The sequence below is a fragment of the Paramisgurnus dabryanus genome, chromosome 21, assembly GCF_030506205.2.
Source record: "Paramisgurnus dabryanus chromosome 21, PD_genome_1.1, whole genome shotgun sequence".
In the NCBI taxonomy this organism is placed as follows: Eukaryota; Metazoa; Chordata; class Actinopteri; order Cypriniformes; family Cobitidae; genus Paramisgurnus; species Paramisgurnus dabryanus.
The window spans coordinates 24,991,500-25,018,418 of record NC_133357.1 but is presented as its reverse complement, the minus strand read 5'-3'; the positions used below and the strand labels follow the sequence as shown (position 1 = coordinate 25,018,418).

At 37.2% G+C, this 26,919-nt stretch overlaps 2 protein-coding genes across 2 annotated transcripts in view; one reads left to right on the top strand and one right to left on the bottom strand.

The window, feature by feature from the left end:
* Positions 1 to 6,441: 6,441 nt before the first annotated feature.
* On the bottom strand, positions 6,442 to 13,780 carry csrp1a (cysteine and glycine-rich protein 1a). Its single transcript, XM_065286380.2, has 6 exons — positions 13,748 to 13,780; positions 10,884 to 10,993; positions 8,367 to 8,535; positions 8,137 to 8,266; positions 7,866 to 7,959; positions 6,442 to 7,780 (listed from the first exon to the last, which is right to left on the bottom strand). Exons 2-6 carry the CDS (start codon positions 10,990 to 10,992, stop codon positions 7,704 to 7,706), a joined length of 579 nt encoding a protein of 192 aa, XP_065142452.1. The 5' UTR covers position 10,993; positions 13,748 to 13,780; the 3' UTR covers positions 6,442 to 7,703.
* A 6,305-nt stretch (positions 13,781 to 20,085) lies between these two features.
* Positions 20,086 to 26,919, top strand: part of nav1a (neuron navigator 1a) — a 177,230-nt gene continuing 170,396 nt past the window's right edge. The window contains exon 1 of the mRNA XM_065286374.1: positions 20,086 to 20,123. The gene's annotated coding sequence lies outside the window, so the exon portion shown is untranslated. The remainder of the gene's footprint in view (positions 20,124 to 26,919) is intronic.

Sequence of the window (26,919 nt, the reverse complement as noted above, 5' to 3'; positions counted from 1 at the left end):
CTTTCCACTTTCTTAACATTTAAAACCCTTCTCATATGCTCATGGCATGTTATGGCCAGCATAAAAATAGCTGTCATCTGCTCTCATAAAACAATTGACATGGGTTTCTATTAAGCACTGTTATACATATGGATAGTTTAAAGATTAATAATTTGTAGAGAAAACAGTTTTTAATTTACATTTACTAAACAAATTTAACACAAATTATAAAAGAACATGTTATGAATGGTACCTACATAGACTAGAATATAGACTAGACTGAATCTACACTAGAATATAGACTATACTGAATCTAGACTAGAATATAGACTCTACTGAATCTAGACTAGAATATAGACTCTACTGAATCTAGACTAGAATCTAGACTCTACTGAATCTAGACTAGAATATAGACTCTACTGAATCTAGACTAGAATCTAGACTATACTGAATCTAGACTAGAATATAGACTATACTGAATCTAGACTAGAATATAGACTATACTGAATCTAGACTATACTGAATCTCGACTAGAATATAGACTATACTGAATCTAGACTAGAATCTAGACTATACTGAATCTAGACTAGAATATAGACTATACTGAATCTAGACTAGAAAATAGACTCTACTGAATCTAGACTAGAAAATAGGCTCTACTGAATCTAGACTAGAATATAGACTATACTGAATCTAGACTAAAAATAGACTCTACTGAATCTAGTCTAGAATATAGACTATACTGAATCTAGACTAGAATATAGACTATACTGAATCTAGACTAAAAATAGACTCTACTGAATCTAGTCTAGAATATAGACTATACTGTATCTAGACTTGAAAATAGACTCAACTGAATCTAGTTTAGATTATAGACTATACTGAATCTAGACTAGAAAATAGACTATACTGAATCTAGACTAAAAATAGACTCTACTGAATCTAGGCCAGAAAGTAGACTATACTGAATCTAGATTAGAATCTAGACTATACTGTATCTAGACTAGAATGTAGACTATACTGAATCTAGACTAAAATGTAGACTATACTGAATCTAGACTAGAAAATAGGCTCTACTGAATCTAGACTAGAATATAGACTATACTGAATCTAGACTAAAAATAGACTCTACTGAATCTAGTCTAGAATATAGACTATACTGAATCTAGACTAGAATATAGACTATACTGAATCTAGACTAAAAATAGACTCTACTGAATCTAGTCTAGAATATAGACTATACTGAATCTAGACTTGAAAATAGACTCAACTGAATCTAGTTTAGATTATAGACTATACTGAATCTAGACTAGAAAATAGACTATACTGAATCTAGACTAAAAATAGACTCTACTGAATCTAGGCCAGAAAGTAGACTATACTGAATCTAGACTAGAATCTAGACTATACTGTATCTAGACTAGAATGTAGACTATACTGAATCTAGACTAAAATGTAGACTATACTGAATCTAGACTAGAATGTAGACCATACTGAATCTAGACTAGAATCTAGACTCTACTGAATCTAGACTAGAATATAGACTCTACTGAATCTAGACTAGAATCTAGACTATACTGAATCTAGACTAGAATATAGACTATACTGAATCTAGACTAGAATATAGACTATACTGAATCTAGACTATACTGAATCTTGACTAGAATATAGACTATACTGAATCTAGACTAGAATCTAGACTATACTGAATCTAGACTAGAATATAGATTATACTGAATCTAGACTAGAAAATAGACTCTACTGAATCTAGACTAGAAAATAGGCTCTACTGAATCTAGACTAGAATATAGACTATACTGAATCTAGACTAAAAATAGACTCTACTGAATCTAGTCTAGAATATAGACTATACTGAATCTAGACTAGAATATAGACTATACTGAATCTAGACTAAAAATAGACTCTACTGAATCTAGTCTAGAATATAGACTATACTGAATCTAGACTTGAAAATAGACTCAACTGAATCTAGTTTAGATTATAGACTATACTGAATCTAGACTAGAAAATAGACTATACTGAATCTAGACTAAAAATAGACTCTACTGAATCTAGGCCAGAAAGTAGACTATACTGAATCTAGACTAGAATCTAGACTATACTGTATCTAGACTAGAATGTAGACTATACTGAATCTAGACTAAAATGTAGACTATACTGAATCTAGACTAGAATGTAGACCATACTGAATCTATACTAGAATATAGACTATACTGAATCTAGACTAGAATGTAGACTAAACTGAATCTAGACTAGAATATAGACTATACTGAATCTAAACTAAAATCTAGACTATACTGAATCTAGACTAGAATATAGACTAGACTGAGACTAGAATAGACTGAGACTATACTAGAATATAGACTAAGACCAAACTAGACTGAGACTAGGCTGCGACTAGACTGTCACAAGACTAGACTGCGATAAGACTAGACTAGACTGTGACTGGACTGCAACTGGACTGGCTGGACTGGACTGGACTAGACCACCAGAAAAATGTGTCAAAATGGTCCCTATCTGTCAGTGGGGTAGTAACCTTTTTAAAAGGTCCTTATATTAATATTAATAATAATTTAGGTACAGATATGTATACATTTGGTACCAATGTGTATCTTTGATGTATTAATATGCACTCTGTTGCAATATGTACATCGAGGTACTATTATGAACTTTTTTTTTATTATTATTATATTTTTGCCTTTAATAGATAGACAGTGATTAAGGAGACGACAGGAAAGTATAGGGTGGAGAGAGGGGTATGGGATTGGCAAAGGACCTCGAGCCGGGATTCGAACTCGGGTCGCCAGAAGTGCGTCTGCACCATGTGTCGGAGCACTGTCCACTACACCATTGGCTCCACTATTATGAACTTTTAGGTGTACTTTTTGATAGGGTACCGCCCCAGTGATCCTTACTGTCAAACAATTAAATACAATTTAGCAGCTCTCACAAGGATAAAGTGTCTTAATAGGCAAAGAAATAAAAGCCATAACTACAAAGCGAGGGATGAGACATAACTAAAAGAACAGAAGTTGGTTGGAAAGATCAAGTATGGAGGGAGAAACTTCTGGAAAACCTTTGTTGGGCCTTCCTCACCTGGTGAGAGACGTACAGTGTGGTCCAAGTAAGGTCAGCTGAGTTATGCTAATGAATAATTTGACTTGCACACTGCCTAAAGTATGATCACACTGATGAAACACTGTGAAATTCCTTTGTGCTGTCTGCCATTCAAGAATTATCAGTACAAATATGTAAGGTGACACATGCAGATTTCGAAATGTTGTGCTCATCTTTTTATTTTCTCTTTTTATTATAATTATAATATCTATATAAGCGGATATTTAACAATTCATCAGATCAGATCTAGATGCATTGAAAACAGGTCAGCATGGTACATAGAGTACTCTGTAGTGCTTGGTGATGATTGGTCTGTTGCGAAAGTAAGTCAATTCTTTCTCAGTAGTTTGGTGACGTTAATAAAACTCAAAATATATTAGGTTGATAGAAAGACAGTATACAAATGTTTTAGGCTGTTTTAGTTTTAGGCTGTTGTGGATGTGATATCTGCCATTGACATTTGGGCAGTACTCATATCCTTATTTTGTTTAACCATAGTTGATACCCGGCCAGCTTGCCATCAGCACTGCTCACCATGAAGCACTATTTGTATGGCTTGATAATCTTTTAGTAGCAAGGGTGAGACTATAAATATGGAAAGCAGTTTCTTAGAACAACTTAATGTTCTCCACCAATGATAGAGCTGAATTTCTTTCAGGGACTTCCCGAAGGGAAGTGACATGACCATAAGTATCAGACTGGGTATCTTTCAGTCATACTGAAACGGAATATGAGTCACAGGACATTTTTGACATAGTAGGATTATTAGGTCATGAACTTATTTCATTTTTGACAACAGGATTTTCATGAACCTGATAAGCTCATGGATTCGAACGCAGGAAACACAAATACTGATAAAATGTATTGCTTGTAATGCACTGTAAGTCGCTTTGGATAAAAGCATCTGCCAGATGCATAAATATAAAATATAAATATAATGTTTTTAACCTGAAAATGATTTCATGTCATCCAGATTATGTAAACAGAAGATCTTTTCTATTTTCATGTTCAGTCCTTAAAACTTACTGTTACATTACTGTGTCAATGTAACAAATGTAAAAAAAATACCGTTGCATGTGGAATTAACAGACAATACATTTCCAAAAATAAGATATTCGACAACAAGTAAAGGCATACTAACTATAAACAGGGGCGCCTGTAGGATTTAATCAGGATTTAACTCTACAAAGCACACATATCAGAGGATGCCTTGGCTTAGACCATTGTCCATCACTTTTACATACAGGGATGTGAAAATTCCATCATTATCATTTACAACCAGCCATTTTAATTTTCATACTTTAATGATAAGAAGATATTTAATAGCTTTTGTTTTCGGTCACATTTTTATTTTCAATCATGAACTTAAAGGGGTAAGCACTAAGCATACAGTATAAGCTAGAATGTGCATTTATTTATTTATAAGGAGAACAGATAAAAAGTGAACGTATTTGCGTCTCTTTACATGTTCAGCATCACACTCACCCCCCAGTCACATTAGCTACAAGCGACAGAGACAGAGCGACAGGCTACCATTCATTTTCAATGGAAGTGGCCGTTTGCAAGCGACGAGCTCGCCGCTGCGCGAGCAAGGCGGGGCCAAAATAGACAAGCAGGCTATTTTATGCAAATGCTGAGCGATGCGACAAAGCGACTGCCAATCAGAGTGAAGGAGCAGCGTGACGTAGGTCTGTGGTCGAGTCTGAGAAAATAATTCAAGATGGCGGAAAATGCGTATTTATGTATATATCTGATAAGTTTGGCATTTTATCTCATATATTTTGTTACTTTTATCGAGAAATAAATACTTTTAAATCCAAAAACACCGTTCTTGTAACTTAACAATACCTCTAAAGTGACTTTTGATACCGCTTTGAGAAACCAGCCAAGGAACGCCCATCAAGCGAGTGCGTGTCGCTCGGTGTCGTTCACTTTTGTAGCTAATGTGACTGTAGGGTAAGGGAGCGTGCACACCAAGGCATTAACGCCAGTGGCAGTGTATTTTTTCAATTGTTTCCAATGGAAGCGCAGCGCTTTTCAAAAATGCAAGCAGCTGGCAGGTTTTTCTCTGTGCTGCTGAGCGCCAACACTCTGAGAGTTGAAAAATGTCAGCTCGTCAATGTCACTTCTCAGTCAGCCGTCCAATCACATTGGAGGTAGTGTGAGACAAATATTAACAATCAACCTGAGCATCGTTTAACGACAGATAAACAAAGGAGGAGTATCTAGGAAGAATAGGAAGTTTGGAAAGCATGAATAAAAGCAACAAAGCAATTTCTAAAATGAGGGAGCGATTCAAATACGTAGTGTACAGTTTGCAAAACCATGGGGACGGATTGTGAAAGCATGCGCAGAGTTTATGAATTTGTGGGTACGGATTGCAAAAACTGAGGGAACAGTTTAATAACCTGTGAGTATGGTTTATAAACTCAGCAGATGAATTACAAAACCTTGATCACGGTGTGTGTGTCTTGTCTTGTTTTCTATTGTCCAAGGGGTGACGTGCCGGGGTTCATAGAATAGCAATTACTGTTAACTTTACGAGATGATGACATGTCCTGTGGTGGCTACTGTAGCTTTTGTCAGGGGCGATGAAGAAGACCTCGAGCCCTATGCATAGGCAGTTCTGATGGGCCCCCATGCCCCACCCCCATTATATATTTCAGACTTTTCAAGGGCCCTCTCTTCCTTTGGGGCCCTGGTAATCAGTACAGGTTTTACCCCCAGTCCGACGCCCCTGGCTTTTGTATATGCTTTTTGAAAGAGAGGAGTGAGCTGAGCTGTTGGTTACAATTCGCAATCACCACTAGATGTGCTAAAATCTACACACAGCACCTTTAACCTAGTCTGGGTTGTTTCAACCAATTGTTGGGTCAAATATAGTCATTTTATGGATTAATTTAAACCAACTGCTGGGTGATTCTTGCGAAATTAGACTTATGAGGTGTCATGAAACATTTTGATAAAAAAAAGTAAATGCAAAGTAAGAGTATAAATGCAAAAATAAGCAGCATACAGTTACAAACATCTCTTCATGTACTATTCTGCACATGTTTTCAAATGACATCATACAAACCAATTTTTTTTTCACATTTAAGAGGAGAATTTTCATTACCATTTTTTTAAGAGTGTATAAAGATAACTGAATATCAAATTGAAAGGAACAGAAAACCTAAAAATGTATAAAAATAAATAAATTGAATGTAGATTTGATCTCATTACAGTATGATCAAAATGCGTATGGAGGAGTAAGAACCAGAAGAGCGTAAATGACTTTCGTGGAACAAGTGTAACATCCGGTAAACTCCGGCAAAGATTCAATAAAAACAGTCCTTTTAGAGTAGGCTAGTTTATTTCTGATAACAAGCTAAATAAACAAGTAGATTACCTTGGTTTAAATCATAGCTAAAATGTATCAAAAACTACACTGTAAAATGTGTACTAAATAAAACGACCTTAACTACAAATCGGCTGCCAAACCTTATTTCACATAGCAGTGATCCATGATCGCGGTCTCGAAACCAAAACATTTGTTATTTCAACGAGGTATTAGTTTAGTTTAGCCACTTGCCAGACCAGTAAGCATAAACAAACAGAGATCGGAAGTTAAGTTCCATCCAGACACGTAACCGTGACACCGCGTGTGCGTCTGATGAAAATAAAAGTTAGATCAAACTATGATAATATTTTTGATCTGGCCCTTCTGTAAAGTTGGTCAAATGTCACTTACGCCCCTCTGGTTTTCACCCCTCAATATACTGTATGTGATTGTTCAATTGACAGTAAAATAAAAAGGTTAACCTTGGTTCTGTCACGTCACAGAAGATAACAGATAAGGGAAATTTAAATATATCAAAGTTTATTGAAGTATAGAACATCAGACAGGTAAATAACTTTGCAAGCAAAGTCCTGGGTGACTTATATAAAACAGTCTTTGTCTTTGGAGTAATAGATTGTATGGTGGCACTGGAAAACGGGTAGATCCTGAGCTGAGGAAGAGCACACAGGTGAGTAAACTAGGAATCCATCATGCAGGTAAGTGCAAGACCAGAAGAAGAAGTGAGGAATGGTGGCGGCACCACAAAGGAGGTGGTGATGAGGACATGCATGTGTTGGTGATTAAAGAGGGTCGGGTTTATTGGGTGATGGCGTGTGTCTGACTCTGTGACGGGTGCATCTTTAGCCAAGGAATGCTTGAAAATCTTGCATATTTGAAATAATGGAACATTCTTTACAGTGATTAAGCTTAAACGTGTGACATGTCAATCCATTATAAAGAACAAACAGCACATCTATGAAGAGAAAGCAGAGCTCAAATTGCACTAAATCTGTGCCACTTAAAGTGATCATTTTAAGTGAGTAGATTAAGTGTTAATCCCATGCTTTGTTAACATAGTTGATGTTCTTCCAAGTGTTTGGTTATGTTGGAGATTTAAGCCGAGACGTTTATGATGTCTTTGAAATGTGGAATGTGTCAATTTTTCTCAGTTTCCTGACATTGACATGCAGTCACTCACAACTGCACGTGAGCAGGTGACCGTGCAGGCTTGTACAGGAATTAGGAATGTGACTTGTGTGTTGCCGGTCTATTGAGTGTGTGACAGCGCGCCGGCCCCTTGACCGTATCCAAAACCCTTCGGTCCAAAGCTTTTTGCATAGCAAGCTGGGGAGCAATGGTAAGTGTTTAGAGGTCGACACTTAGAAGAATACGAATAATGTTAAAGACAAGACTTATATTGTATGGATACCTTTACAAAAGATTTCTCCATCCTTGTCAGCTAAAGTTGTGGACTCGAGCCCTTTACCGCACTTGGCACACCGGAAACAACCCCTATGCCATGCCTAAAAATGAAAAACAACAGTTCATCGTTAAAACACATTTATGGGGTTTCAGGCCCTGTCCCAAATGATGTACTGTATTTCATGTGCACTTGCAGCCTTGCCATTAAAGCCATTGGTTGCATTCAAGACAGAGCCTTATTTATAACTACATGCATGTCATTTCTGCTTTTCACATACATTTCCTGCCCCTATGACTTTCTCGGCAGCATAAACGGCCTTACTGCAACGTGGACACACATCGGAGCTCCCAAACTTTTGAGCAAACTTGGATGTGTTGGGGTTATTGGTCGGCTGGTGTGGTTGAGGTCTGCGGTCAAGAGACACAGAGAGTCAGAAAGAACTGTAGCATTATTAAGTATAAAGCATGCATGTTTGAAGAACCAAAATGCAGTAGAGTGGGTTATTACTCCTGAGATTGAATGCCCAGGGACTCTCCTTTGTCCATGCTTAGAGTTCCTGCACCAGCGCCGTATCCATAACCCTTGGGCCCGTATTTTTTGCCGTAACAGGACTTGCAATAGACCTCGTTCTCATGGGTGGCCACAGTAGTGCTGTCGAGATTTTTCCTGCAGACCACTGAAACAGTAAGAAAGGGTAAAATGTTTTTTTTTCTTTTTAATATAACATATATATAATATGAGTATACTTTAGTACAGTGAAAAACAGCCAAGGGTAAAGGAGATTCAAGAGTGTAACTTGCTGAACTGAAATGCTTTAACAGATTTTGATATATTTTGTGTTTTAAAAAGGATTACACAGAGCTAGATGTCTAAAACACTTTGTGGTATTTTTAAATGAAGTTTATTTAACTAAGTTCGGGAGGAGCGTGGTCATGCAACCAATCACCGAGAAGAATTCTGTAGGCTATATACAGCCATCCCTCACCTCTGTCCCATGACAGTTTTTTATTTGTTATTTCTACAATGATCTCATATGAAAGCTTGTTAAAGGTCAATCTGGTCGAGTCTGCTGTAGTAATTTAATGCATTTGAATTGCTATCTCCAGCACATGCAGTCGCTATAGGTAGCCTACATCTCTACAGTATTTATATTTGTAATTATATTAGGCTTTTTAATGTATTTTTTGCAGACTGGACTATATTAGATAGATCTTACTTGAGGTGATTTATAAACTCAGACAGCAGGGGGAACCAGAGAACAAATTATGAAAAACAAAGGCAATTGTTAATCCAAAGGCTGCAGCCTCCAGAGGTCTCATACGGTATGCAGCAGGCTGCATACGTCATTAAGCCTGGTTTATTTAAGTTAACTGAGTATTGCAAATCATTAGCATATTACAAAAATTAACGATTCAGTAAGAATAGTAGTCAACTTTGTAATTGTAAATATTTTAAAAACAGACAGTCTTAATGACGTATGCATCCTAAAATTGCGACCTCCGCAGGCTGCAGCCTTCGGATTTAGAAACGGCGGCCGAACAGTTCAGCCTTCCCTTGGCCACGGACTTGAATGGACTTAGATGCTTACAGCTAGTGGTTTAAAATCTATAGTTATATAGTTTATCTGCCTCAAATTTAAACGACGTGAAAACGCAGATTACCTGTGGGCAACGTAATTCCAGGATGTGGCTAGAAGGTATACAGCTACGCCCAAAATATCGTGAATCCTCGCCATATCAAATCCTTCAACCCTAAACCAACATTTCTCAGGATTTTGCTAACTGTGTACTGTCTGACCAGAACCGTATTTACATCTTTATGCAGGAATGTTTTTATTATTTTACTAAAATGTTTTTAAATAACTGAAAGCGATACAATTAATAAATTAAAATAAATAATAGATGTATGATTTTAAAAATGTATAATGTATAAAATAAATGTAAAATATTTAATGACAACTGACTCGCATAAAAACGCGGGTTTATAATGTGTGTTACATTAGGCTGCTTTGGGTCTAGCAGCGAATATAGCAAGTTGACATAAGAACATTTTTAGGACAAGGCTTATTCGACTTCATGCGGCGCCCCAAATACTCGTCAAAGTACCGCGAGAGCTGTTCGGAAATTACACCTCTTCTGTAAGATCTCGAATCGCTCTCGCGGTACCTTGACGTCATCCGCCTGTCGGTTCTTGCGGCGCTGCATGAAGTCGAACAAGTTTATCATGCTCCAACGACCTGAACAACAGTAATAATGGTGCGTTCCAGGCAGGTTTTTAAACCCGTGAGTTACGACTTCAAAACCACGACTCACGACCTTATGCGTTCCAGGCAGCCCGTAACTCGTGTTTTTACAACCTTCTACCGGTGAAAGTGCACTGGAACGGCAGTCAAACCCGTGACTTCCCACCCGTGAACTCGTACTAGATCGATGTACTCCCAGTTCAGAGTCGTGAGGCGTGGTTTTGAACTCGTGAGTTACGGGTTACGGGTTGCCTGGAACGCAGCATAATCCACGAGCTAATTCTGGCAAAAACTTTGAGAACTCGAGGCGTTCACAGGTGTTAACAGTTAGTCCAGCCGTCATCGTCAAAACAACGCAGGATTTTGCTCCATTAGGTAAGGCTATAGTTATTTATTACATACAATGCCTGCCCCATGCCAAACCACACATAAAGTAGTTTACTTGCATTTTTGTTAAAATGAACAGTGGTTTGTGAACGTATCAGCTTTTATAACAAAATATTTCCCAGAAGTGTGTATGCTGTTGTTAATAAATGACACTTTTAAACTGTTATTGCTGCCAGGAAATAATTTTACATTTGTTAAAAGAGGAAACTCATGAGGAGTTGGCTCACCCTCCACCTATGATAACAGATTTAAACAGTTACCCAATTGTGTCTGCCCTTGGGTAGTTTTGTTTAACAAACTGACTAAAAAAACATTAGTTTGGAGAGACTGAAGTATTGTTTGGATGCACATCTTATGTAGTGTTATTGTAAAACAGGAAAATGAAGAGGATTTACTGCACAGGAAACAGGATCTGTGGAAGCTCCGCCCTTCACATTGAACTTCCTCTGCAAAGTAGACGGTTTTCTGACAGCAGCCACATTTATTTCCTCCTCCAAGAGGCATCCTGCAAAACACCATCACACACTTAAGTAGGTTCATCTTTGAATATGTTATGCCATGTGCATGTTTTACACAACCTATTCTCATGAAATGCATATAAATTTTACGCAATGTGAAAAGTTGTGCAATACATATGCCAAATTCCAATTTTTGCGTGTATATGATACGCCAGCCCTTCCAGTTCACTTAAAGAGACACTCCACTTTTTTTGAAAATATGCTAATTTTCCATCTCACCTAGAGTTAAACATTTGATTCTTACCGTTTTGAAATCCATTCAGCTGATCTCCGGGTGTGTCGGTACCACTTTTAGCATAGAATAGTACAATCCATTGAATCTGATTAGACCATTAGCATCGCGCCAAAAAAATAAACAAAGAGTTTCAATATTTTTCCTGTTTAAAACTTGACTCTTCTGTAGTTACATCGTGTACTCAGACCAACGGAAAATTAAAGTTGCGATTTTCTAGGCAGATATGGCTAGGAACTATACTCTCATTCTGGCATAATAATCAAGGACTTTGCTGCTGTAACGGGTGCAGGAGGTGCAATGATATTATGCACTGCCCAAAAATAGTCCCCTGCTATTGAAAGTTACCAAGGGGACTATTTTAAGGGCGCTGCGTAATATCATTGCACCTACTGCAGCCATGTTACGGCAGCAAAGTCCTTGATTATTAGGCCAGAATGAGAGTATAGTTCCTAACCATATCTGCCTAGAAAATTGCAACTTTAAATTTTCTGTCTGTCCTAGTATACCATGTTACTACAGAAGAGTCAAGTTTTAAATAGGAAAAGTTTTGAAACTCTTTGGGTTTTTTAGTGTGATGCTAATGGTCTGATCAAATTCAGTGGATTGTGCTAAGCTATGCTAAAAGTGGTAGCTCCAGACCCAGAGATGAACTGAATGGATTCCAAAACAGTAAAAATCAAAAGTTTAACTCTAGGGGAGCTGGAAAAAAGCATATTTTCCAAAAAAAGTAGAGTGTTCCTTCAAGTGAAAGGGAAGGACTGGCATATCACATATCCATGCAAAATTGGATTGGCGTATGTACTGCACAGCTTCTTTACATTGCGTGCAATTTATATGCATGAGAATGGGTTGTTTTGCACATTGTATGTTTATATACAGTACACTATAAAAATGCTTGGTTATATTTAACCCATAGTTGGGTTAACAAGGACAAACCCATCCGTTTGGTTAAATTAACTAAAACATTATATATTTGACCCTACCATGGGTTAAAACAACACGGCATTCTGGGCTAAACAACCCAGCCTGGGTAAATATAACCCTTTTTGACCCAACTATGGGTTAAAATTAACCCACGTGTATAAAGTTATTGTAAGACTCCTTCATGCAAAAGTCTCTCCTCATTTCTAATGCTATACTAATATTTACAATTGACATACTAAAACATATGAAGAAATGTCATTTATGGTGAAACATCATGCATCATACTTTTATAAAGCATAAATAAATGGAAAAAATAATTATTAAGGTGATAAACGGCATGTGATATTCATACTGCCAAAAATCTCTCTCATTATTAAAGTATGCTTAAGCAAAAATTGATTAGAAACAGATATAAAAGCACATTTGGTCATTCAAAAGCACATACTTGCTCTGTTTCCAGAGTACAGCTTGAACTCGGCTGCTTTGGCACACTTCTATGTTCTCCTGTCTCAAAACTGTTCTCTCATCATTCAGCATTTTACGATCCAGAGCTTGCAATGGGACATCAAAAACAAAATGCTGCCAACAGTAGGCCTGCATATCTCACAAAATAGTTTATTCTCGTCTAATCTGCTGTAATTGCGGGGAAATGTCTCATTGATTTTGTCCATAAAAGGTCTTACTGGACGTGTTTGAGACATTCCTGCATAGTTCGGCTGTCTAGTCTAAACACTAAACATGGTGGGTCATCGAGGATGTGAGGAAACACCATTGTATTGAGTAACATTTTCACAGCCACTTTCTTTAGAAATGGCATTTTTTGTACATGAGACTGCTAAAAGACCTTTAATGGTCATTTAAACTTGGTTGCAAAAGTGTGCTTTCTTGATGTTTTTGCAAAAGGTCATTTCTATGTGGCTGAAGCCAAAGTCACAATGTGGGGGTGTTGCCAACCTCCTCAATGAATTTATCACAGCGTGTACCGAGTTACTCCCTTTGTACACGTATAAGGAGATTTGAAAAAACAAAGCCACTATATTTAAAAATCAAAATGGAGTCTGTTTTTTGAAATAAAATAAGATCCTGTTATTCTTCTAGTCTCTTCAACAAGACTGGACAGGTCACATTCCTGATTCCAGATAAGAAAAGTCATTAGTTTGTAACTTTAAGTAAGTAAAAAAAATCTAACGGTATATGCAACATTACTCTTCATCTACCTAAGTGCTCCTTGATGGTAGAGTATTGCATTAGCAGCACAAAAAAATCATGGGTTTAAACCCAGGGAAAACACATACTGATACACAAATGTTTCCTGTGTAATGCACCGTAAGTCGCTTTTGAAAAGCATTTGCCAAAATGCATAAATCTAAATAAGTAAAGATTTGTAAGTTTTGCTTCAGTAAGTTTCATGCATGCCAAACATATTTCCATTTGAACTTATAAAAATATTTGATTTCAGAAAAAAAACATGGCTCTAAACTTGTGTGCGGTTCATGCGTGTTCTGAAAGTCTAAAAGTATCAACATGCCGGAGAAAGAGGAAACGAAGTGGGTGTGACAAGAAAGCCAAGTTAAAATCTTACCTGTCGTGATCTTTGGAGTGAGTCTGGACAAAAGCTTAGCAGAAATGTGGACGTGTAAAAGCTAACGGCTTATTCTGTTCTAACACATCTAATGGTGGAGGGGTCTGTGTCAGATCTGAGCACAGAATCTCTGGGGTGGGGCAATGAGGGAAGTGAGTCAAAACTATGTACCGTGGTGAGAAGTTAAAGGAACAGAGCTGCCTCATGACCCTGCTTGTGTTTTCTCACCGCCCCTGTGCACACCACCCCTGCTGGCTCACAGACACCCATTGAAAATAAAAACAAAAGAAGTTAATGAAGAATATGGTGTGTTATATTATGAAAGTCTTTTCCTGATACAGTGTAATAAGTCACCAAGTTTTTTGCTAGAGGTTGCATCAAATATTCCAGTTTAACTTTATACAGAGTTAGGGTGTTTTCACATCTGTAATTCGGTTCATTTGGTCCGGACCAAAAGCAAAAAATGATACATTGTAACTTTTTTTTAGCAGTTTTGGGTCCTTTTCACACCACACTGATTGCTCTGATCCGCACCAGTTGAAACGAACCAACATTCTGTCATGTGATAAGATCCACATCACTCATTGGCCACGTGTATTTGAACGTATTTCCTAAACTGCTTCTCGATTGGTCAGAATCAAAGTGCGCGGAATTCCAACAGAATCCCAGAAGCAATAAGAAGGAAAATACAGCAGACACCATCAGGGGCGTCGTGCACCAATTTTTTTTAAGGGGGCACAGTGTGCACAGATACAGAAATGTATGCATACACGGACATCAAACGAAATATTATAAAGCTTTCAGTCTTTTCCATGGCACTATTTTGAGCCTTCATGACAAAAACCTCCAAAATAAAAGTGTTGACTAACTTTCATATCAAATACTATTCAATCGGAATAATGACATATTGGCATTTACATCTGGAACGGCATGTTTTGTTTATTCACGTTTTGTTTAATGACTTGTTTAATTGTGTCAATACATTTTGCACAACAACTGCATAATCCTATAAAATTAATGTAATTTTAAATCCATAAAGTTTATAAACAACGAAAATTACATAAGTTATAGCCAGATTGATTTTAATGTTCAATAATGATTCAAAAAATGTTTAGATAAAATTATTAGAGAAATTGATTTTTGCATTCAACTTTACCTCATGTGAACATGTGTGATATTCCGCGTCCCCGTGAACTTTGGCGAACTTTGGCGTTGTACCAAGATGATGAATCTAAAATCTCTACTAATATAACGTTGAGACGGTCACATTTTAAACCATACAATTTCTACACAGATGAGGTTAACTGCACATTACCGTACTGTGGTTTGGAAATGTTGTGAACGTTTCTTCCACGTTTTAATTCCTCAGATAGCAAAATGCAGCAGCAACAGCAAAGAGCTCGTGAACGCGCTCAGACGTTGATGACATCATTGACTGCGCTGAATGCAGCGCCTGCCGCCAGCATAAAGTAATGTAACACGATCAAAACACTATCAAAACGGCGAAAATCTCCGAAAAGTGACAAGGATGCAGCACATAATTAATAATATTGTGCATATTAAACAGATTAAAAGACAAATAACAGATTAATGGACGCTTCTTTGATTTTGAGGCTCAAAAAACCAAGGGGGCAAGTGCCCCCTCAGTTTGAATGGGCATGACGCCTCTGGACACCATGGACAGACGGCTGCGCGCTGTAATTATGTCTCTGTGATTGTTATACATCGTTTGTATACAGCACTCTATACAAACCGTTCATTTTCAGAATAAATTGCGGATGCGGCTTGAAAACAACGCTTTAATGCGCTACAAACGGCAAAGACACCAAATTTCTGAGGCTCCGCCCACACCTCCAGGTATGTCCAAGATCTGTAATTTGTGCTAATATTGCTAATAGAAACTGTCAGAAAACACTTCCTCATCCGATAATGCACTGCACAGCTGACTACGACAGCTGGTTTAGTCCAAAATGCACAGTACTTTTTTTGTAGTTAGGTCGGTTAGATCTCTGATCGTGTTCTCATCACAAACGAACCGCTTTAGAGTTCGTTTGGGGTCCGCTTGTTTGGTCCGCTTTGGATAAGCACCAGAGTTCGATTGCTGCATTCTCAACTGCACAAATGAACCGCACCAACTGAGCAATCGAACTCTGGTACGATTCAACCAAACTAAACGAGGCAGGTGTGAAAACACCTTTACACTCTTAAATGTAAAGGTGCTAAAAGGTTGTCAGAACCATTTTGGGTTCCTTAAAGAACCGATTATTCAAAGGTTTGTACCTTTTATAATGTAAAGGACATTTTTCTCTACAAAAAACCTTGTGAAACAGAAATGTTTTCAGATGTCAAAGGGTCTTTATGGAAATATTCTGCCAAAAATGGTTCTTATTAAGGTTGAGATGGTTCACATTTTTCATGGTTCGGATTATATCACGGTTTTATCTGCTGTCAATTTAAGTTACTTCCAGTTGCCATTGTCTTCGTGGGTTGTTGTGTGTTTGTCAGCTCGTTCTCAGTTTTGACGCAACTTTCATTGTAGATCTTTGGTGTGACTCCTGCTAAAGTACATATACAAAGAGGTGCTGGGCAACGTTTCAGGAGTTTTAAACCACATCGTCTACAGCAGAAGGGCTGCACAATATTGGCAATATAAACATTTCGAGTGTATGCTAGTATTATTACATTATAAAAGGTATTAACAAAATTGTTGTGTTTATAATTTTGTTCAGTGTATATACAATAACACTCAGCTACAGGATTATTAGGAACACCATATTAATACTGTGTTTTTTAATACCCGTTCGCCTTCAGAACTGCCTTAATTCTACGTGGCATCGATTCAAAAAGGTGGTGAAAGCATTCTTTAGAAATGTTGGCCCATATTGATAGGATAGCATCTTGCAAATGATGGAGATTTGTGGGATGCACATCCAGGGCACGAAGATCCCATTCCACCACATCCCAAAGATTCTCTATTGGGTTGAGATCTGGTGACTGTGGGGGCCATTTTAGTACAGTGAACTCATTGTCATGTTCAAGAAACCAATTTGAAATGATTCGAGCTTTGTGACATGGTGCATTATCCTGCTGCAAGTAGCACATGGTGGTCATAAAGCGATGGACATGGTCAGAAACAATGCTCAGGTAGACCGTGGCATTTAAATGATGCCCAATTGGCACCAAGGGGCCTAAAGTGTGCCAAGAAAAAATCCCTCACACCATTACACCACCACCAGCAGCCTGCACAGTGGTAACACGGCATGAAGGATCCATGTTCTCATTCTGTTTATGCCAAATTCTGACTTTACCATCTGAATGTCTCAACAGAAATCGAGACTCATTAGACCAGGCAACATTTTTCCAGTCTTCAACTGTCCAATTTTGGTGAGCTTGTGCAAATTGTAGCCTCTTTTTCCTATTTGTAGTGGAGATGAGTGGTACCCGGTGCGGTCTTCTGCTGTTGTAGCCCATCCGCCAGTTTAAATTGATCAAAGACTGCTTTCTCAATAGCAGAAATTGTTGAGTTCACTGTGAAACTTTAGTGGACACACGTTAGGGGACATACAGTACGGCTGTATTTAATCTCATTTGAGAATTATGTTGTACATGTTCCTGTGTTTATTGAACTGTTCATATTTCCATATTTAAATGCATCTTATGTTTAATCAAGGATATATGCCATCAAAATTTGCCTAGTGACCCTGTTGCCAATTTACCCTTTATTGTTTATGATTCGTTTACACTGACAAATAGAGTCTAGCTGCCAGAAACAAATGGACAAGCGTTGACCTTCAGGTTTTGATGCTTGGGTGGGTTTAGAAATGTCAATAGCGTGTGGGCAGTGTACTACAGTACTCTTCAGAGTGATTAAATATCCCATCAGGCAAGAGTGTCAAGACTACAGGGCTGGAATTATTACTGGTTTTGGTTAAATGTAAACTGAAATGGAGTGCCGAAGGCATGACACATTCTTGTAGGCCAAAATGACACTGGTTCTCTCTGCAAAAAGGCCATTTGTTTTTCCCTTAAACTTTTGAAATATCACAAAAAAAATAAGTTCTGGGTAACACTTACACGTTTGGCCAACAAGAGATGAACTGTCAGGATCCTGCCTAAAGTCTTGTTTAATATTTATGTCTTGTCATGATGGCACAGTTCTGGCAGTTCTATGTGGATGCTCATGGCCTCGCTTATCGGGTCATGTGCCTTCGGTGTCTCGTCTTTTGTCCCCGCCCCCTCGTTTCTTGCTTATTGTTAATCATTAGTTCATTCCCATCACCTGTTCCCTCTTGTTACCTTGTTTAGTTTTTCTTATTTAATGTTATTGTTTCCTTAGCCCCGTGCAGGATCATTTTGTGCTGTCGAGTGTGTTTAAGTGTGAATTTGTTAAAGTATCCAGTCCAGTCCAGTCTTTAGTGTCAGTTGTGTTGTTTAAAGATGTTGCCCCCACATGGTTATTGCTTTACCAGTCTTCGGTCTGGATTAGTAGCCTAAAATAATCAGTGAAATATCATAATAGAGATCTCTCTACAGACTTTATGTAAAATAATACTGTGGGTGGTTTCATTGTCAGGGATTAGCTTAATCCAGGACTAGGCCTTAGTATAATTAGGAATTAGGTTTTAACAAACATGCCTTACTAAAAACATAACTTGTGTGCATTTTGAGGCAAAACAAAGGGCACTGATGTATTTTAAGATATGTCAGTGCAAGTTGTTTTTAGTTTGGACAGCTATTACATTTATTTTAGTATAGGACTAGTCTAATCAGGAAACCGCCCCTTTATGTACACTCTTAAAACCAATTTTTTTAAATAACACATCTTGTGTCTAGTTAAGAACAACACATCTAGTGTGTTATCCTTAATTTAAAACATCTCTGTGTTATTTTTAGAATAACACACATTGTGTTGTTTTAACACATCTTTTTAAACTCAAAATCAACACAAAATGACACATAATGCGTTAAAATGAACACATAATGTGTTAAATAGTTTAACACAAAACACTGTGTTAAAATAAACACACCCAGGATGTGTTAATTTTAACACAGTGTTTTGTGTTAAACTATTTTAACATATTCGTTTTAAGAGTGTAGGAAGATTATTACTGCAAAATAACTTGTACATTATCTTATCAGCATTACCTAGGTATCGAAAAAAAAAAACTAGAAACAGGCTGTTGTTGGTGTCATCAGCATTATTGATTTAGTTTGAATAAGTTATCTGTGAGAATTGGACTTGCTTAGTTTGTCCTTTTTATAAGAGCTCACTGGCTCCATCTTGTGGCTGTAGATGAATTTATGTTGAGATATTGAATCTGTCACTCTGTTGTTTTGACATAAAAAAATAAAGATTTTTGCTACAGTTTCAAAAGTTTTGCCGATGCCATTAATGCAGCTGTTTTAATGGCGAGTAACTTAGCAAAAAGAGGGTGACCAGCTTTTAAAATAAATAAAATCTGCTAGAGATTCATTTGTTTTCAAGTTTCATGTTAGATTATGTGCAGTATAAAAAAAACTATAGAAAATGTGAATTAAAAAATGTTTAGCATCATGACCATTTTAATATAAAGACATTATTTGTCAGTTTTCTGCACAGGGTTAGATTAATGCAAGATTAGGCCTTAGTTATAAATTAGGACATTTAAGTAGTTTTTACAAAAAACCTTACAGAACCAAATATGCATTTTAATCTGGGACTATAGGATAACCCTGCCCCCATATATACCTTTATTGTACATTATATTTCTAGATATGAATTTATAGCCAGCAGTTGCGTAAAAACCTTTTTAAAGAAAAAGTGTTATTTCTTCTCCAAGTTCTTATTTCTATTTAATATGCACAATCGAACCAAAACAATTAAAAGCACACAGCAAAGAACCACATAATAATCTCATTGCCTACTCAATCTGTGTGTTTCTCATGTTCATGCATATCAGTTGGTGCTCTGCACACAGATGGCAGTGTACGTCTCATCATTAAAATGAAGTGGGGGTTCCTTACTAAAGCCCGGGGTGACATGGGCACAGACTTACCATTGTGGTGTCGTTTGTTGGGGTTTCCCCTCATAGTGCTGGAAAAAAGTGTGCCCAAGGGCCACAAGTAGTTTGGCTTTGGCTTTTTCTCCCAATAAACATACACTGCACCCCACCCATATAGGGGAATGTGTGTAATCTGTGGAGAAGACACTCAATAGGCCTTGTCTTTGTGTAAGAGGTTTCGTGGCTCTGCAACAGAAATCCCAGTGTGTGCGTGCATGTTTTCATATGACCATATCCTTTACTTTAAGAAAGTGTCTGCCTCCCAAAACCTTCTTAAGAAGAGAAAACACAGAACAGGATAAACAGATCTGCATTGAAAGGCCAGTCTTTATTTTGTAAGTAAACTCTGTTTATTGGTTGCTTTAAGCTCTCAGACCTGGACAGACAGGATGAGTTTGGGGTTTCACTGGGTTTTAGCTTGAGAAAATGGTCAAAACAGTTGCTGTATTTCTTTTATGGTGTCCTCTAGTGTCTATTAGATAATGGTAATATATGTGTGTGGCTTGGATCAGGGCACAGGTGAGTTGTAAGGCCATAGCAGACAACTGTTGACATCATGCCAACTGTACGAACAGTTTGTATTTTTTTAACAGTGGACCATAGTAATGCCATGATTTTTTAAATGCACAAGGACATTCTTTAAATTATCTTTATTTGACTGTACTAATTAAAAAAAAAAAATACTGCAAAAACTGTGAATAAAAAGAAACCTTTGCAACATAAGCAGATCTAATTTTAATCATTGTTTATTTATTTAATTGCACTAAAAGCATATCATTTTTAAAAACTAGCCTAAAACATATTGTTAACACTTTACAATAAGACTTTATTAATAGACATTGGTAAATGCATATTTTTAAATGTATTAGTAAATGCTGAAATTAACATGAACCAAGATGAATAAATGCTGTAGAAGTATTAAACATTGTTACTTCATTTTAGCTAATGCATTAACTAATTGTTAACAAATACAACCTCATTGTAAAATGTTACAAAAATATTTATATATAATTATTGTAGGAAGTAATTTTTGGATTATATTTGACCTCAGAGTCAGAGCACATAATGATTTCTCAACCCCTCTATGGGTGAATCTAGATAAAAAACTTTAAGAAATTCACTTTAAACTATCATCTTTGTATGTACACAGTTAATTCATAATTCACTGCATCCAGAATGAAGCATGTGATTAAAACAGCGAAAATCTTGTGAAAGGGAAGAACTGATCATATTCTGTCCATGAAACAAAGGAACAGATGAAAATATGCTTAATTGATTTTAAGGTTGCATGCAAAATCCACCTTACTCCAAAATCCGAGGGGGCACGTGCCACCTCAGTTTGAATGGGCATGACGCCTCTGCCTTCAGTGTCTTACACTGCAAAAAGTAAAACGTTGGATCAACCTTTAAATTACTTACATTGGTAACACTTAAAGTAAAAATATTTTTTCAACTTACATTTTTCTCCTAAAACTAAAAAAAAAAAAACTGTGTAGAAGTAATTATTTGTTGATTTAACTTTTCACTTTTTACAGTGTAATGTCTGTTTTTGTTTTGGTCTGTGTGATGCTACAGCCAGTTTACCCAATAGTGTATTACGACACCACAGTTGCACGTTTCTTACCATAAAAATAATTGTTTTACAGTGTACGTTTTGCAGTGCCGTTTAACCCCCACGACTGTAACGCAAGAACACATTTTTCACATAAATGTGTGGTTGTTTTCACAATATTTCTTTAGACTTCTCTGTGTTTATTGGCATTTATCCTGTAGCTGCTCTAATACTGGCGCTAGTATTCATAAATTGTGTATCATTTAAATTACCATTATATAAGACTGCATGCTAAAGTCATCAGTCATGTACTGCTGTGCGCTGTGATGTGTTCATTGTATGAAATTCATTATGGATTCAACACTGATGTCCACATGGTGTCTCTCATGCTAGGAGGTAACAGACTTGTAAGAGCTTCTGCCATGTGTTAAGCTGAACATCATTTCATATCTGTGTAATGAATGACCTCTTTTGAAGATCTTAGAGAATATTTAATGTTGTGCTATTAATGCTGTGATGTAAGCTGCTGTTGTGGTTAAAGTGTTAAAGATGAAATATTTAACAGCATTGCACACTAGATTATGTTTTGCGCATTTCATACACAGATTATTGCATAAATGATAACACACTGAAACTACCACATTTGATCATGCAAACAGAAGCATACAAAAAATCTTTACGTATTGTCCTATTTTCCATCTTAACAATTCAAGTTTGCTGTACATTGTCAGAAAAAGGGTACAAAACTGTAAATTAAACTGTCGCTGGGGTGGTTAATTTTTGTACCTTAATGGGTGTACAACACATTGAAGAAATTATATAAATATTACTCTAAGGACCTATTGTGTACCTTAAGAAAAATTTTGTACCAGTTAAATTTTAGGGATACCAAATAGTTAACTATACTTTTAAAGGTACACAATAGATCATTAAGGTACACTTATGTACCCCAAAAGGTACAGCATTATGTTTTGTACACCTGGTACAAAACTGAACCAGGGTATCACCCCAGTGACAGAAAATGGATAGTTTGTACTGACAGTGTTAATGCAATGCTTTTGGGGGTAAAATGTGTTGCTTTTAAGGCCCCCCAAAAACATAGCAAAAGCTCCACCCCCTCACCCCCATTTAGAATCTGGCTGTTTATTTTTTAAGTGTATTGAATGAATTATGCTTATGCCACAGCATAATGGCTTAAAATTGGGCTTTTTTAACCAAATATTGGTTTATAGGATTAGTTGTAAATAATGATATTTATTTATTTAAGCAGCAATTACTTCAGATTTGATTGACAGACCTAGTTTTTCCCCACAATAATAAGTCATGTGATTGAATCAGTTGGTGTGCAGTTTTTCCATTGATGTCTAGGGGGCAACAGAGAGTTTATTTAATTTTAATACATTTTATATGATCCAATGCCCCCGACCCCTACATAAAGCATGTTTTCTCTCTCAGACTGCCTGGAATGGACCCGTAAATTAAAACCTGACAGCTGCTACCAGGACAGATGTGTGTTGTTTTTTGCTTTGTCTACATCACATACAGGCCATGTGTGTTTGAATATTGTAATGTGTTTGTTCATTTAAATTCTGTAGATGCACATTCTTATGCCATTGCCCCACACAGTCTTTTATCTCGAGATGCATTTCATATTCTGATGACAAAAACTTTGATCATGGTCAAATAAGCCGTTTGGTCAATTTGATCTGTTTTTATTAGGATCAGTTACTGAGCTGCTCACCCCAGTACTTTCAGGGATAAATCGGTCCTGCGTTTGTAAAGTAATCCCAAGTCTAGGAGTGAGAGCAGTGTCTAAGGGTTAGTCTCCAGGGATTGTGTCAGTGAAATGGATCGGATAGTTATATGACTTGCATTGCTGTATTGCTCATGTCTGTGACTCAACAGTGGGTGATTCATCCAATGAGGAATCTTTAGGGCCATGCATGTTAAAAGACAAGGGCGAGTGTGTTTCCTATATACTGTACAGTATGTTCTCAGTTCAGCGTTGTAATTTATTTTACAGTTTATTTTCTGTACCCTGTCAGAAAAAAATGGTACAAAAATATGTACTGGGCCATTACCCTTACAAAAAGTAAAGCTTTGCACCTAAAGAGGTCATATTAGTACCTAAGAGGTACATAATGAGCTAGAAATATTATTATATAAGTAACTTAAAGGTACATATTGGTACCAAATGTGTACCTAGTGGTATATTAGGACCTTTTGAGGATACTGCCCAAGATACAGCTTGGGTACAAGTTTTTTTAACATTTTAAACAAGCCTACTTTTTAAAATGTACAGATGTTTATGTGAATGTGTTTATAAGTACTTTTGTGTAATTTTTAGCTTCCCTTAATTTGCTTGTTAATAATGTTGATAATGTATCCTCTTTGCTTGCAATGACGGCCCAAATCTCTGTAAATCCTCATCACCCACAGGTTTAATTGGTGTTTCCTGCATCCTATTCAGTGCATAGAAATAGAGAAGATGGCCATTTACAAGCACAGCTGCGTCTCTACAAAGCCGTCCCGCAGTCCTTATTAAAACGTCCCCTCTGTCACTAAGTGCTAGTTAGCGTCGCCTGGATTTCACATCCAATCCCTCTCAAATGAGCCCAAAGGATAATTATTCCCCACTTAAAGAAAGACAGCTTTAATTTTAGCACGGTTTACTTGATTCTGATGTCGAATTACTGAGATTGAAGTGGATATTTCAGATATGTTGAGATGAAGGGGGTTATATGTTAAGCACGCTGGGGCGTGATTGTGTTTTATTTGTTAGTGCAAGTGTGAAAGCTAATGAGGCGATGTGTTGCTTGGAGTACTCGCAGACGAGTTTATTGAATAATAAATCCTTTAAATGCAGCTTGTGTTTAACTGTCAATTTAGCTGTGAGCTTCATCCATGTACATGCATAAACAAATATCAGGCTATTAAATATAGATGATAAAAGAAAAGCATTTATGAAAATAAATCGTAAATTAAGCTAAACACATTGATGGTCACCAATGAGCTACAACCTTTCAAAGGTTTGATGGGTCCTGCTTATATTGTACATTAGCCTACAAATTCAAGCTACTGTTGTTCTTTACTCCACCCTTTAGTTTCTGAAGTGTAAATACATTATGGTTCAGATTTGTGTAGTCTTGACAGAAACAATCGGAACTGAACTTACATTCACTTAACTCTAGTCTAAATGCCGAAGTATGGTCCATTTTTTACGCGTACGCTACGGTCCGCGCACAGTCATGCACTTTTTAGAAGAATGCTCACGCGCACCGCCCAATTTTGGAAGTCTCACGCAGAGATGGGACCAAGTCACACATGTGCAAGTCTCAAGTAAGTCTCAAGTCTGAACCTTCAAGTCTCAAGTAAGTCTCAAGTATTTTTTTTCTTGGGCAAGTCAAGTCAAGTCGAGTCACAGGCTATGTCAAGTCAAGTCAAGTCCTGTAGTAGGTCAAGTCAAGTCCAAGTCAAGTCACCTTATTATTGTAATTTTACCTGCAGAATCTGATCTTAATAAAGTGACAAGATATACAGTAAGTAACTTTCAGTAAATTACAATAATTTGGATTTGCATTGTAAATACTCATGTTCAGTAAAATACATCTTGGAATCAAACAAAATTGTAACTTCATAAATTATTTATTTTTCACTTCTGCCAAACGTGTTTGAAATTTTCCACATTGAGTCCATAAAACAAATAACAGCTTAACATCCAACAGACTCCTCTCTGAACACCTCCCTCTCTCTCAAACACAGTTTACGTCCAACATTAAACTTTGTTACATTTCTCTCTCTCTCTCTCTCTCTCTCTCTCTCTCTCTCGCTCTCTCTCTCTCATACATGTGCCAAGAAAAAACGAGCGCGTCGCATCTCTTCCGTTCGCGCGCCTAAATTTGAAATAACGAACTTGAGCGCGCAAAAGACGCAACATGTGAACCGCCCCTAACATTGTAGAAGCAAGTAATTTTTCTCTGTGTGTGTGTTCAGGTGGCAAACTTGAAAAAGAAGTATTCAAAAATAAAAATAAGTATTTAAAAAAATAAATCATAATTATTTTGCCCACATTTGTCCCCAACACAGTATGATGAGGGCTACATTAGCTATTATTACATTAGCTAACTACCAACTAACCAGATACGACCAAAATTGGAGGTTGCCATCTGGCTGCCTGTGATTTTAATGTTGCATGTCTTGCAACGCACTGTTCGTCTTTTGCCATCTTGTTGAAGCCAAAAGCGATGACCCTCCGTACCCCTCCGGCTGACATGTTGATATCTGTTCTAAGTGGGCGTGGTGTGCGTAAGGTACGAGAGGGCATGACTGATGATAGTGTCGTGATTCAGTCATGACAACGCCATTCTCAGCCTGCGCTCCAGCTGGGTCGACTTTATTTTTTTAAATATTAATTATTTAAACTGTTATGAAAACATGATGTGATTAACACTCAAGTCATTCAAGTCATCGTGTCTCAAGTCAAGTCAAGTCCCGAGTCTTTAACTTCCAAGTCGGAGTCAAGTCTCAAGTATTTTATTTTTTGTCAAGTCAAGTCACAAGTCACAAAAATAGCGTCTCGAGTCGACTCGAGTCCAAGTCACCAAGTCACAAGTCCCCATGTCTGGTCTCACGTATATTATATGTTGGTTGCACATGCGCGTACAGGATGTATGTGGTACGTAGGCCACGGAAATTATTGCAATTTGTCACAATGCGCATGCGTCAAACGTGTACGAGTTAAATGAACTATAATTTGCAAGTTCGACTATGCACGTACGCTCGCGTCTGGTAAAAAACAGACTATAACCAGTGCTTAAATAATGTTATTGCTATATACAGTGGTTAACAAACATTATTAGACCACCAGTCTATTTGTCTAAAAAATCATCATGAAATGCTTTAATGTGACTCTTTCCTTTTCAGAGCGTTCTTGGCGAATGCCAAATTGAATTCGCATTTTTATAGCCAAATGTGTGCCAGCACATTTAACATATCTCAGAAGTCAGAAATGAATCAAATGAAACATTCAACCATTAAAACTTATTTTTCTATTTACTATCCCTTTACGTGGCAGACTGCAATTAAATAATTATACATGGGCATCTGAAGAAAAGATAATAAAGAAGCAGTTTTCCAAATAGGACTTAAGTGCGCATGAAATTTCTGTGTACGTCCTACGGCGTAGCCTCGACGCTGTAGGCTACATGTCGGTTTTCATTCATACTTCTGCATCGTCATCGACGTGCTGTTACACATGCAGACCGCTAGTAGGCAGTATCAATCACATTGTGTGAATGATCAAAAACACGATCTGGCATCCTAGTTTTCTGGACCTGTTGGTGATTCAAAATCATGCTGTGTGAAATGTGTTCTGACTGATAATAATAACATCGGCGATGACCTACAGCCAATGAGAGAGCAACATACAGGGAAGCTGGACGTTCGGAGAGGAGTTATGATCCCAGTCTTACGTGAGAACTCCGGTCTTGCACGCGTGACCTTGTGTTGTTTGGTTGTGAGATGTAGTTTGCTGACCGGGACAAAGGCAATTCATCCAATGGTAAAGTCATGCAGTGTGA